Source organism: Adiantum capillus-veneris, chromosome 25 (assembly GCF_014529385.1).
Source record: "Adiantum capillus-veneris isolate H3 chromosome 25, ASM1452938v2, whole genome shotgun sequence".
NCBI classification, from domain to species: domain Eukaryota; kingdom Viridiplantae; phylum Streptophyta; class Polypodiopsida; order Polypodiales; family Pteridaceae; genus Adiantum; species Adiantum capillus-veneris.
Window position 1 is genome coordinate 90954249 of NC_140955.1, and position 14125 is coordinate 90968373.

The window sequence follows — 14125 nt, forward strand, 5'->3', positions numbered from 1 at the left end:
CGAAAAAGGGCGTCCCCTGTGACTATGGTCCTGGGTACCTGTTTGCTGTGCAAAGCCTGCTTGCGCTACGGGTCGAGATGTCCTGCGAGAGCAGGCCTTCGCTAAGTGGCCCATCAATCTACAAATGAAGCATTGGTTCGAGAGTCCCGGATATCCACCTTTTGGCGTAGCCACCCACCACTCACCCTAGGTAAAAAGACCACCTTCGGGAGAGAGAGTGTCTCGTACCACAACACGTACTGTAGGAATACTTGCTACCTTGGCAACAAATTGAAGCTGCCGTGCGCGGGGTCTCCAAGACTGTTCCGATCTTGGAACCAATCCTGGAATGAAGCGAGAGATACTCTCTCTTCAGGCCAGGGAAGTAAACCGAGATGGTCTGCTTCCTCGACAAGAACATTGGAAGCTAGGTCAAAACCATGGCGCCACTGTCGGAAATGAGCCCTGACCGCTCGGATGACTAGTGGGAGCCATCTCAGGAGTCTCAATCTCGATCTGATAATATCCTCGCTCGAGAAGCTGTGTCGATGATCTTTTCCACCTTTGCTAGGAGGCGAGCGTGGAGGAGGTCGTGTACCTCGCCTTCGCTGGGTCGACTGCCAATGATCTTGTAGATAACAGAGGTGTTCTGGAGGCGCTCCACCTCTGCTACAAGGCTCGCTTGCTCCACTGGCGACAAAGCAAGTCGGATGGTGGGCTCAGTGGGGTCGAGCAAGTGGGCTTCATGTGAGTCCCTTTGGGACGGAGCACGAGCCTCCATCTGTGTGAGCTACAAGGAAGTTGGGGTAGGTGTTTTCCTACTGGTGTGATGGCCACCAAAACAAAAGAAAACCACCAACCGCGAAGAGGTTGCAGAGGCTAAAGATAGAAGGGAGGGGGGGGGGGGGGGGGGGGGGGGGGGGGGGGGGGTTGCGGTTTGCGGGATCTAGGGAAGCCAGCTGCGAGAGGGTAGGGGCGAGGGTAGAGGGGGATGAGAGGAAGCAGGTGGAAGCACGGCGGCGGGGTGGGGGGCTTTGGCGATGGCGAGCGAAGCAGCAGCAGCAGCGAGCGATACCTCCCAATCGAAAGAATTCTAATTCTGGGATGGCTAATATTGCTACGCCGGAATGTCAAAAGTTTTGATGCGGATGAGATAATTGGATAGAAATCTGATTGTGGAATTGTATGGTGTAATACATGCTAGAGAATGTGCTATCTAGTAATGATGGTCATTAACATGTATGCATGAAGGCAGTGTCTACTAAAGAATCGGATTGAATTTTGCAAGTGTAATTGTGGGCAATTAGCCTTCCTTCGGGGGGGGGGGGGGGGGGGGGGACGGGGTATGTCACCAAGTGATGATGTGGCATTATAAGGCCTGCTAAAGCAATTACTGATGAACTAATGATGTGGTAGCTGACTATGTGAACTTCCGTAATTTGCGCGGCAATCGTGCATGCTGACGTGGAATGCAGAACAGCTTTTCAGTGCCAGCCTTTGCATTTGATACTTTTCAGGGCTTCGGGCCTTTAATATGCACCTCAGGGGAGCTCTCTGGGAGATTTAGCAGTTGCAGATTGCAGAGTAACTCTCCTTGTTAGTCGTTACCTTTTTCAAGAGCAATATAAAAGAAATACAAAAAGGGGCGCCAGGGTTTGGGGCTAATGCATTTGGGAGTGAAACTCTGCCATTCCATGTCTATTATGTGGATTCCGTCTCTCTTTCTGTTCAGATGTGTTGCAGTGCTAAAGCCTGTTCTAAGTCTGCTCTTTTTAGTTGGCACATGGGGCCTCTACGGTTATAGCATTAGACTAAATAATAATAAGCTTTGTAGGTCCATTTGACTTTGAAAAGTTCAACTTTCATTGAATTGAAATCCTATCATTACATAAAAAGCAGCCGGCCCTCTCTTTCAATAGAGCAAAAATCGCTCCTCTCTTTGCCTGTGATCTCTCTCTCCCCTCTCTCCAAACCCCAGCTGCCCTATGTTTGGGCCTCACAAAAAGCAGGACACCCATATTGCTAGGGGCTGCCCAGCACTATAGAAGGGCTCTATCCCTCAGATCCAGGAGGCTCAGAAGAAGGCACCCTTGTGGGCTGTTTTCAGCCCCCCTTCCTCGCCAAGATCTCCCCTCCAAAAGTATCTGAAAGGTCTCCCTTTGCTGCCCCTACAGTAGAATGTCAAGTTTATAGCCAGATATCTTTCTTGGACACCTCGTTATACACCTTGTACTCCACATTCGAGCCAAAACAAATGCAAACAAGAAAGACAAAATAAGAACTATATGCAAGTGTTCTTGATTTAACTGCTTTGAATCATATGCTTTTGAATATAGAAATGATTCTTTGTATGTGCCTTGGATCTTATAATTCTTTTCTATGTTGCTATGTTTGCAGGTTCTGATGCCCTTGTTCTCTTCCTGCAAAATGTCCATGGTTTCTATTCTTATCCTTTTAGTCCTCAGTGCCAAGAGGAGCAGAGGAGCGGATGACAATGGAGTATATAACCCTTGTGTCACACTTGGCCGATTAAAAATGAAAGATGGTATCAGCTTAGGTGTAGGGATGGTGAATGGAATATCATCTTGGTATAACAATTCAGATGTTAATTCCAACCTTTTATCACCATGTAGTAGCCAATCGGCAGCTGTAAGCATACCAACTGAACGTTTACACGTTTTAAAGTTTTCCTAGTGGTTGTTGTTAGAGGGTGCCAAATTTGTTACCTGCATGTAAATATAAGAAGTCTTGTTTCAAGAATTAACACTATATTGTTGCACTAATATGCTGCTTGAATTGGTGATGCCATACTAGATTATGAGTAAGTGCATTTCTTTGCAACCATTCAAAGTGCTTGTATAGCCAACCGATGTCTTCTTCCCTTTGTAGATTTGACTTTGAGACTTATTTGTAACATCGTAGCATGAAATGAATATCTTGATTATGGAGCTATTTTCAATAATCCATGAGGGTCAGATTGGCATGCTTGCTGATTTACTTTTCAGGAAATTGTCCATACTCTATTGAGGTTGTGTTAAGAGTTACACCACCTCTGTTGCTTCATGATGATCTTAGGAATGCTTGTACGGCTAGTGTGTCTCCCGGGCTTGCGATCCACTGCATTCAAATTTAGGCTACATCTAGTTCTGGCCGTGGACACTTTTGGTTTGGCCGCCGAATTTTTGGTCCTGCACCCGCACCCATTTATCCTATTCTCATAGGTTTTCCCATATTTATGGGTTGCTGGGTTTATTGGTGGACATTGCCCGACCCAGCCCTCATCTGCTATATAGGCAAGGGTTGGGGGCACTTATTCTATATCTGTGGTGCCACTGCCACCCCCATGGGGGGTGCACCTCTATGGTCGCCATGGGCAGCATGGCCCCTTTATTTTCTTTCTCTCTCTCTCTCTCTCTCTCTCTCTCTCTCTCTCTCTCTCTCTCTCTCTCTCTCTCTCTCTTTCGTTTCGCTACCATAGAAGAGAGGAAGGACTTCTTTAAAAAGAGGCCTACACTAAAGCAAGCACGGATTTTCTTGGGAGATGATCTTACGTTGTCTCAACTAGCACATATGAAAGAATGCATGCCCGAGATCCTGGCTGCCAGAGAGAAGGGAAAACTCTCTTTCTATAGAGGAGGCAAAGTGATAGTACTTGACAAACACACCGCATGACGGTGCGCAACCTATGGGACCAACCTAAAGTTTGCGGTAGGGAATTGCAACGGCTCGTTATGATTGGATGTTGAAGCCTTTGAGGATTCCTTTAGAGGGAGGGACATCATTTTCTATTCAGAGACGCATCAGAGCCCAGAGAGCACACTTCCGAGGGTGGCTGGATATAGATGGGAGATCACATGCAGACAAGTGGCTCGTAATGAGCACAACAGCAGAGGATCAGGAGGAGTAGTAGTGTTATTTAGGGAGGATTTACACCCTATCATCCAGGTGGTTTGCAGAGACGAGAATGCCTGCTATATGTGGGTCAGAGTTGGAGCGGAGCAGGGCTCTCTACATTGATATATGTTACTTCCCTCCTAGCACATCTCATTATGCTTTTCCTAAGGAGCAGTCACCATACATGATATTAGGTGAGGATATTTGGGAGTTCTCGAGTAATGGAGATGTTATCCTACTTGGGGATTTCAATCCTAGGACAGCATGTCATCAGGCATCTTTCTTTGACACTTCCAAGGAGATGTTGAGAGAGCTAGACTCGAGAGAAATGAGGCTCTTCAGGACCTTAGAGGATGCTGAAGAATTTACAGAGTATGGGAGATATCTGATTGAGATGGTCACAGAACATGGATTGGCTATTTTGAATGGCCTTGATAGATACTTCGGTTCAGACAGCTTCACTTGCTTCCCTCATAGACATGGTGCTTGCACTGGAGGCTCGTGCTCCGCCCCAGAGGGACTCCTTAGAAGCCCCCTCGCCCGACCTTGCAGAGCCCATCCGACTTGCTCTTTCACTGACAGAGCAAGCGAGCAGAGGTGGAACGCCTCTAGGCGGCCTCCGTCATCTGCAAGATTCTCGGCACCAGATGTCACAAAGTGATGGCTACCGACAGCAGAAACCCTAATTTTTGGAAACCCTAATCCTAACTGCTGATTGAAACCCTAAAATGGCTGAAAACCCTAAAAGTAGGCGGCCATTTTTTTTTTTAGAGCCGCAAATCCCAGCTCTTGGGCTACGCTTTTCTTTATTTTGCTCTCATTGAGAGAGAGAGAGAAACTGCTTTTGAACTGAAAACTTTTGGGGCTTTGCTTTTGGGCATCCCTTGTAATCTTTATATACACGGTTTAGGGCTCACTCTGCAGACCATCTGGACGCAGAGTCTGAGAGTGAAACCCTATCCGCTCTTTGTACTTTGACATTGATTTAATACATAAAGAAATACCGAAAGGGGCGCCAGTCTTTGGGGTCAATATCTCTAGGCACGGAACTCCGCCGGGCCAGTGCAAATCTATTGTGATCTGTGAATTGTTTGAAGTGGTTATTTGGTGCTGTTGCGATTGCTTCTTGACTTGGAGTGTCCAAGTCTGTTACAGTGGTATTAGAGCACGGCCGATTTCTCTTCTACGAGAAATCCGATCCCCATTTTTTTTTCCGCGGCACCTATGGCTTCACTTAAGGATCAGTCGACTCCCTTTGCATCTGGAGATGCGGGCAGGGATCACAACGAAGATTCCGGCAGAGAGTATGGCCCGCCTCGGCCTACTTAGGCGGAGCAAAGAGAGATGAAGCGTCGTAAATTGATCGGCGATGCAACAAAGATGATGCTCAGTTTTGCAAAGGATCCGAAATTGGCAAAATATATGAGCGAGACTTCTTTTCAGGAAGTGCATACGCAGTGGCAGAAAACCACTACACCACCCCTGAAACCCGCTTTCAAGAAACCTTCTGATCACAAACAGTATTTAGAGAAGGAATTACAAGAGGTGGTTGATGCACGAGTTGCTCAGCTTTTTGACGCGCAAAAGAAAGCCAAAAAGCACGGCAAAAAAGCAGAAGGAAGGCACTGACTTCCCGGGATGTTTGGGTCGTCAATCGACATTAGACAAGGCAAAGAAACAAAAGAAGCGTTTTCGATTTGAAGGAGTACCCAGTTCTAGTTCTTCTTCTTCTTCTGACAGTTCTTCTAGCACTTCAGATTCGAGCGAAGAAGAGAGAAAAGGTAAAAAGCGAAGCAAGAAACAAAGCTTCGAAAAGGGCAAGAAAAAGGCAAAGAAGGCTAAATCTCGCTGAGAGACTGACAGTTCTCCTGAGGACTCGTCTACAGACAGCTCAGGTTCCGATGACGGAAACTTTTATGCGAACGAGAAGAATTTTTACAAAGCCAACCAGTATGACTTTCTCGAAGATAAAAGCAAGAAAGTCCGAGAGTTTAAGGAAGGTGGCCACTCGATCAAGTTTGATACTTTTTGAGGACACTCAAATGCTTCGAAGGCTTTGTCTTTTATACAACAGTCTGACATCACTTTCGCAGGAGGACGCTATTCAGAGCACTCCAAGATTCGGAGAGCTGCGTCTTACTCTAAGGGGAATGCTCGTACTTGGTGGTCCACGCTTCTTTCAAACAAGACTGCGCCAGTTAAATGGCTGAAATTTAAGAAGTTTTTTATTTCTTCTTGGTTGACGCAAGAATATGAACGAGATATACGAGCTGCTTGGAACCGTCTTCGGATGACCAAGAAAGATGCAATCAATGCTTACTGTGAAAGATTCTGGAGCTCTTTTCTACCTGCCTCTTCATTCAAGAAGATCTCGTTTAGAGAACAGATTGAGCGGTTTACCTTGGGTCTGCCTACAGAGATCCGAGATCACTGCTTGGAACAGAAGTCAGCTTCTATTCAGGAGTTGATGAGTCATGCGAAGTGGGGTTTTGCCATTCACTCTGGCAGACTGACCTACCCTATAGATGAGGCCATGACACAACGAGCCGAACAGACTTCTTGGAATGAAAGTAGAAAGAAAAAGGACAATCTAGAGAAAAAGGATGCACGACCCAAGCTTACTCCTGAGGAGAGAGCTCGCTTCGTCAGAGAGGGGAAGTGCTTTGGATGCGGGGAACATGGACATATCTCCGCGAAGTGCCCCAAAAAGGCACAGAAAGAATAGAATAATAAAGACGACGACAGGCCTGAGAGTTCGAGAGCAGGTGAGGAACGTGTCAGAAAAGGCAGATAGAAAAGCAGAACTTTGATGATATCATTGTTTCTCCAAGAATGAGGCAGAACACAGAGATCATCTGCTTCAGAGACTTTTTGGGACACTTTGTCTCGGCAGCAGGAGTGCAAGTGGATTCGGCCAAGATAGAGACTATACATGATTGGCCCGATTTGAAGAATGTGTTAGTACTACAGGTGGTTCGTACGGAAGTTTGCACAGGTTGCTTCCCCTTTGCATATCTTGATACAGAAAGGAGTCCCTTTCTCGTGGAGATCCACAAAGGTGACTGCCTTTCAGACATTGAACAAGAAATTGACTATAGGACCAGATTTGACTTTGCCGGAATTGCAGAAGTCATTTGAAGTATATTGTGATGCTTGTGGTCGTAGTCTTGGTGCGGTCTTGATGCAAGAAGGTCATGTCATTGCTTACGAGAGCCGATTGTTCTGTGGGCCGGAGATGACAGCACAGATTTATAAGAAAGAGCTTTTGGCGGTTATCCATGCTCTTACTCAGTGGCGGCATTACCTACTCGGAGCGGATTTTACTGTCTTTACAGACCATCAGAGTTTGCGCTACTTCTTGTCACAAAAGCAGCTTTCGAAAAAGCAGATGCGGTGGATGAACATCTTGTCACAATTTCACTTCCAGATTGTCCATGTGCAGGGACAGACGAATGTGGTGGCAGATGCTTTGTCTCACAAGCCGCTAGTTCTAGCTTTTTCCGTGATACATCATAGGAGCTTTGAGGATATGGTCGACCAATATGCCACAGATACATATTTTGCAGATATTTTCACACGGATGCGGGATGGGGAGACAGTAGCAGGATACTCCCTTCGGGAAGGCTACTTGATGAGAAAAACCATGTTATGCATTACACAGCCGGAGGGAAAAGGTTATGACTGAATGCCACTGTCCACCTTTTTACGGGTCACTGCGGCATTGCTACCACCATGAAAGGGGTAGAGAGATACTTCTTTTGGCCGAGACTCAAAAAGAATGTGGAAGAGTTTGTGCGCAGTATGTCAGAAGGTCAAGTTTGACAGGCATAAGGCACATGGATTGTTACAGCCTTTACCCATACCCACCCACCCCTGGGAAAGTATTGCAATGGATTTCATTTTTTATCTCCTGACAACATCACGATGATTTTCCGATTACATGGCACGTCTGAGATGATTGTCTCCCATAGAGACCCCAACTTTATGAGTTTGTTTTGGAAGGCAATTTGGGAGAATATTGGCACGTGGTTGCAGTTCTCGTCATCGTTCCACTTGTAGACTGACTGGCAATCTCAGATTGCCAATTCAGTGGTTTTAGATTTATTGAAGTCTTGTATCTCAGATCAAAAGACTCAATGGGAAAAGAACTTACCTTTGGTGGAATTTGCCTACAATAACAAGATACACTCTTTGACGGGGAAGACGCCATTTGAGATTGTTGAAAGTGCTGCGAAGGTTCCATCCTTCCTGAGCACGAAAGATTAGATATTTGAAGCGGACGAATATTCGTGAGATTTGGATACGGCTTTTGCCAATGTTTGCGAGACTTTGCAGAAGTCTCAAGAACGACCGAAAAAGGCAGCGGATTGCCATCGTCGCGACTTGAAATTGAAGGAGGATGATTGGGTGCTCTTATGTTTTGAGAAGGCACGCCTAAGAAAGAAAAAGGGAAAGTAGAGGCTTTTTCCAGCGCTTAGTATGCGATACTACGGACCTTTCCAGATTACTGAAAAGATAAATGATGTCTCCTTCCGATTGAAACTGCCAGATACTTGGAGGATTCACAATGCATTCCATGTGGGTCTCTTATCTTTTAAGGGTGATGTGCCTGATGATGGGGAGCCTGATGAGCAACCCGAAGTGGAAGAAAACGAGGAGATCCTTGTTCCTGAACAGATTTTGGCACATAACGATACGAAGAGAGGTAAAGTCCGAAGGCGGTTCTTGGTTAAGTTCAAGAACTTTCCTGCATTTGATGCTAAGTGGATGGAGGAGGAGGACCTAGCAGATACTCCTCGGATTGTGAAACTTTACCTCGATGCTTTGGTTTAGCATAGTCTACTCCAAACGGAACCCAGAATTCAGCTTGGCCGAAGATCTGGTGCAGTGGGATCCACAAGAGGGGAGTTACTCCGCTCCTTTGTCAACAGATGCCTTGATTTTGATACTAAAGTCACTGATGTCTCTTTGAGCTTTAGGGATATTGAGAGCTGACAGTATTCTGCTCGATGACTTTATGAAATGGAATTCCTGATTATGATACTGATTTGTTCTTGACTTCTTGTGAGTGCAGGAACTGATAGACGAAATGACTGCAGCATTTTGGTATGATTGATCTCGAATAGACATGGTTGCAATAGGGGTTAGTCAATCGGACATCAATGAGGTCGCGATTGGACCTAGATGTGATTGCTAGCTACATTGCCGATAAATCATGGTCTAAGATCCAAATGAATGTTGAATGTCATGTGATGTCCTGTGATGTCTAGTGATGACTTGAGATGTCGTGTGATGTGATTGTCGATTTGGTACATGTGCTAGATGTGTGTTCCTAGTACGTAGGTACTAACAGTCAGTGTCTACTAAGACGGTTTATGGCTTTTGTCGATTTGCTGGCGTAATCGCGGTCGATTACAATGCTTTCAAGAGGGGGGTATGTCACAAAGTGATGACGTGGCTACTGACAACAGAAACCCTAATTTCTGCCAGAAACCTTAAAATTCTTGCAAACCCTAATTTCTGCCAGAAACCCTAATTTTGCAGAAACCCTAATCCTAACTGCTGGCTGAAACCCTAAAATGGCCGGAAACCCTAAAAGCAGGCGGCCATGCCACGCGGTTGCAATGTACGGATATTTCCGGAAATTACGGAGGTTGGAAAAAAAAAATCTTTTTTTTTTTTGAGCGACGCAAATCTCAGCTTTTGGGCTACGCTTTGCTTTATTTTGCTCTCATTTAAAGAGAGAGAGAAACTGCTTTTGAACTGAAAGCTTTTGGGGCTCTGCTTTTGGGCATCCCTTGTAATCTTTATATACACGGTTTAGGGCTCACTCTGCAGAGCATCTGGATGCAGAGTCTGAGAGTGAAACCCTATCCGCTCTTTGTACTTTGACGTTGATTTAATACATAAGAAATACCGAAAGGGGCGTCAGTCTTTGGGGCCAATATCTCTAGGCACGGAACTCCGTTGGGCCAGTGCAAATCTATTGTGATCTGTGAATTGTTTTGAAGTGGTTATTTGGTGGTGTCGCGATTAATTCTTAACTTGAGTGTGCAAGTGTGTTACACCAGACCTAGCAAAGGAGAGTTGCGAGACCTTCTCCAGGCCTGCCTTCTTGCAGAGGTGGGCAAGATCTTGGACGTCGAGTTCCTCGGACGAGGTTACTATCAGATCGAGTTTGAGACCTTCGAGATGGCGTTCAAGGTCATCGCCACGAGCCCTTTGACCATCCGAGCAGTTCGAGCCCACTTTCGACAGTGGAGACATGGTTTTGACCCTGCTTCATTTGTGCTTCATTTGTCGACAGATGGGCCATCTTGCGAAGGCCTGTCCACGGAGGAGGCCCCGACCTACACCTTAGGCCCAGCCCCAGCCCCAGTCCCAGCCTTAGCCTTCAAGGGCTGGCCAGCAGCAGCGGGCAGAGACACACAGCACACACGCAGAGCCACCCTCTGAGCCTGGGGCTCCAGCGGAGGAGGGTTGGCAGCAGGTTAGTGGTCGACGACGGCAAGGGCCACAACGATAGCTTGGTACTAAGAGTGGTTGAAACGAACGCGGAGAGAGGATCTTCCGGCTACACAGACCGCCTACAGATACGCGTCGGACGAACCACTCGACCATAGCCACCATCCGGCAGCTCCCCCGTGTTGGGGCCAGCGTCCGAGGACGTAGGCGTGCACCTGTAAGACCCGGCGTCCCATACCACCCGGTCTCACCTCCTCAAGGTGACCCGATTTTCAACGAAAATCAGAAAATTAGACTAATTTGCAGGAAATTTCAGCATGCAATACCTATTTTCTCTAATCTCTCTTTGCGAAGCAGAGAGAGAGAGAGAGAGAGAGAGAGAGAGAGAGAGAGAGAGAGACCTCTCTCCATCTACTGTGTGTGGGGAGAGCTTTCCTGGATGCTCAGAGAGGGAGCGACTGCAAAGTAAGGGCTGGCTGTTGGCGTGGAAAAGTTGTGCAGCGCTGGCTCCAAACTGGCGCTCCTTTCCTGTGCTGGCCACAAGCGAACACACGCTCCAGCACCCAATTTTTCCCTCTCCACGTGTTCGGCAACGCTGGCAGTTCGTTGGATTTTTTTTCACGCTCTGAGCCTTGCGTTGTTATAACAGGCTGCCTTGTTTTTTTTTCATTCTATTAAGTGGGCCTTTTAATTTAAAGTGGCCAGGCCCTTTTAAGTGTGGACTTTTTTTAATAATAAGTCTGAAACCTAAGTTTTATTAAAACTCACTTACAGAGACTTGTAAGTTACAGAGGACTTCATTTTTTAGGCTCTCCTGCTCCTCTCTCGAGTTTGCTCTCTCTCACCTGCTCGTGCTCCTGCGCTCCCGCCATCACTTGCTCGCCTTCAGACGCTTACGCCGACGCGTAGACCTCCTCAAACTTCAACTTTTCGTGAACGAAAAGTGCAAAAAAGGCCCAGTTGAAATTTTCAGTTTTTCACGCACTTTGCCATGGATTCCTCCAGCTCAGATGTGCAGTGTGACGACGCGCCAGGTAATGTTCAAATTCCATTCACGCATGCTCTCTACACATGGATTACAAGTACTTTCCACAGTTTCGACCAGCGTGTTACCGCTCTGGAAAATACGAAGGTTCATATGAACCTTCGCTTGGACTCTCTCGAAGGGGTCGTGCAAGGGCTTAGTTCCCGGCTTACTGCTTTAGAAAATACGGCTCAGTCGACGACTGCGCGCATTTTCGAGAGCGAAACCCATCTCCAGCAATTGCAGACGCAGATTGCTGCTTTTGGGCGTTCACAGGGTGGTCCGATTGTCACAATTCCGTACAAAACTACAAATTTCTCAAGTGAAGAGAAGGAGTGTACGGAACTGGCCGTAACTAACTGGCTGCACCAGTGGACCACATACTTTGATCTCCATGGGGAGCATGATGAACGGAGGATTCAGACGATTCCTCTCTATCTGCGCAATAAGGCGCTTACCTGGTAGCGCGACATGATAGAGAAGCCTACGACGTGGGCTGACTTTTGTGTGAAATTCAAGAGGGATTTCGCCAAAATGGATCCTTTGAAAGCCTATGCCAAACTGCAGAGTCTTTCAATGAAAACTCTGCCTTTTGATAAGTATACGACAGCTTTCAAGGAGGCGCTCATCTTTTGCAAGGTGGATTCTACGCACGCTGTGCACATTTACCTGCTGGGATTGCATGAGGATTACCGTTCGGCCTTAATCAAGGACAAAGCACCGACTGACGTCGAGGATGCAGTGGCAAAGGCCAGGACGGTCCATTTGATAAATGGAGCAAACTATGAGAAGAAAAGAATTGCAGACCATCAATCCAGTGAGGGCGCTTCGAGGAAGCGACCCCGATTCCAGCATAAGTCCAAATCACCGCCGAGATCTTCTCAAGAGAAGAAGAAAGCCAAAAATGCTTCAGTGCCTGATGCAGTGAAGAAGGGGGCTTGCTTTAGATGTGGCCAGACGGGTCACCAAATCAAAGATTACCCAAAGAAGAAGACAAAGAAACCGCAAGGTCGTCCTTCGGTTCAGATTCGCGAGATCTCAGGTAACTCTGATGTTATTCAAGTTAAAATCCATCATTTAGCGCACAGTTCATGCACTAATTGTACTTTTAGCACCAAAGTGTTTGATAAGCACGATCTTCTCCGTTTCCCCGGGAAGATCAATGGTCACGACATGACCGTACTCCTTGATAATGGAAGCTCAAACAATTTTGTGGATGCAAAATTGATGCAGAAACTGAGCTTGCGGACACGGGACAGTGAACATGAGTATCGCGTAAAGATGGCTCGTGGCGTGGATACGGATGTATGGAATCGGATGGTTTCAGACTTGTCGCTCGAGCTAGCTGATTACAAAGAGAACCTGGATTTCCACATCATGCGCCTGGACAGAGCAGATGTTATTTTAGGAATTCCATGGTTTTATGATAAACAAAACTCATTGTATATAGACTATGTACATCACTCTCTTGTTTTTTTTAAGCAGGATATGCCTCATGTATCTGTCTCGCTTTGTAATGAGAAGTCTGTAAATAATGGTTTTGCAATACTAGTTATTACTGCTTTGGAAATGTATAAAGAAACAAAGTCTTCTGATGTTAACTTTTATCAATGTGTACCATCTGCTTGGTTTGATTCGTTAGTGCTTGGTACTTCTGTCATTGAATTTCGTAAAAATGTTTCATGTTCTTCTGTTGAACTTGGGGATTCCGATGAATCCAACCTTATCCGAGAAATCATGATTGATTTCAAGGATGTTTTTCCTGATGAGATATCTACCTCCTGGCTTGCCGCCTTCGAGAGGAGTCGATCATGGCATTGAGTTGGTGGCTGGTAGTCAGCCCTTCTCAAAGCAACCCTATTGGTTTAGTAAAACCGAAGAGGACAAGATTCAGCAGCAGCTGAAAGATTATCTCGACAGGGGTTTCGTTCGACCAAGTCCCCGTGGGGGGCGCCAGTGTTACTTTCTCGAAAGAAGGATAACACTATGCACTTCTGCGTGGATTACAAGGGGTTGAATAAGCTCACTGACAAGAACAAGTATCCGCTCCCGCGCATGGACGATCTGATAGATCGGCTCCATGGAGCGTTGTATTTTACGAAGATAGACCTGCGATCAGGCTATTATCAATTACGGATCAAACTGGAAGATATTCCTAAGACAGGCTTCCATACGCGTTACGGTCAACTACGAGTTTTTGGTCTTGCCTTTTGGTTTGACCAATGCTCCAGCTACGTTTCAGCAGATGATGAATGATCTGCTGAGACCATTGTTAGGCAACTTCGTTGTTGTATTTCTCGGTGACATCTTGATCTACAACCAAAGTTTGTCTGAGCACCTAGTGCATATACGCACTGTTCTCGAAGTACTCAGAACTGAGAAGCTTTACGCTAAGGCTCCTTAGTGTGAATTCTTTAAAAAAGAGCTTCTGTACTTGGGTCACATCATTACTCGCGATGGAATTCGCGTCGACCCTGAAAAATTGGATAAAGTGCGAAATTGGCCCATTTTGAAGAATATACGCCAAGTAAAGTCCTTTTTAGGCTTTACTAGATTCTTTCGCAAGTTTATCAAGGATTACTCTAAAGTTGCTGCTCCGCTTACGCAACTTTTAAAAGGAGGGGTGAAAGGGCGGAAGACTTCAGGTCCTCATCGTAAAGGTAATCCCCCTGTTGTCTGGAATGAGCGTCTCGACGAGAGCTTTCGGACACTAAAGCACTTGACGACTACTGCGCCAATATTACACATTGTGGATCCTAGCAA

The 14125-nt window shown here is 46.3% G+C and overlaps 1 protein-coding gene across 2 annotated transcripts in view; it reads left to right on the forward strand.

Annotated features, from left to right (window-relative positions):
- Positions 1-14125, forward strand: part of LOC147425270 (uncharacterized) — a 122189-nt gene that overhangs the window by 45040 nt on the left and 63024 nt on the right. For both annotated transcript variants that reach the window (XM_086500184.1, XM_086500183.1), the window contains one exon: positions 2377-2628. In XM_086500184.1, coding sequence (XP_086356310.1) covers positions 2383-2628 — 246 coding nt within the window. In that variant the 5' untranslated portion in view covers positions 2377-2382. The remainder of the gene's footprint in view (positions 1-2376; positions 2629-14125) is intronic.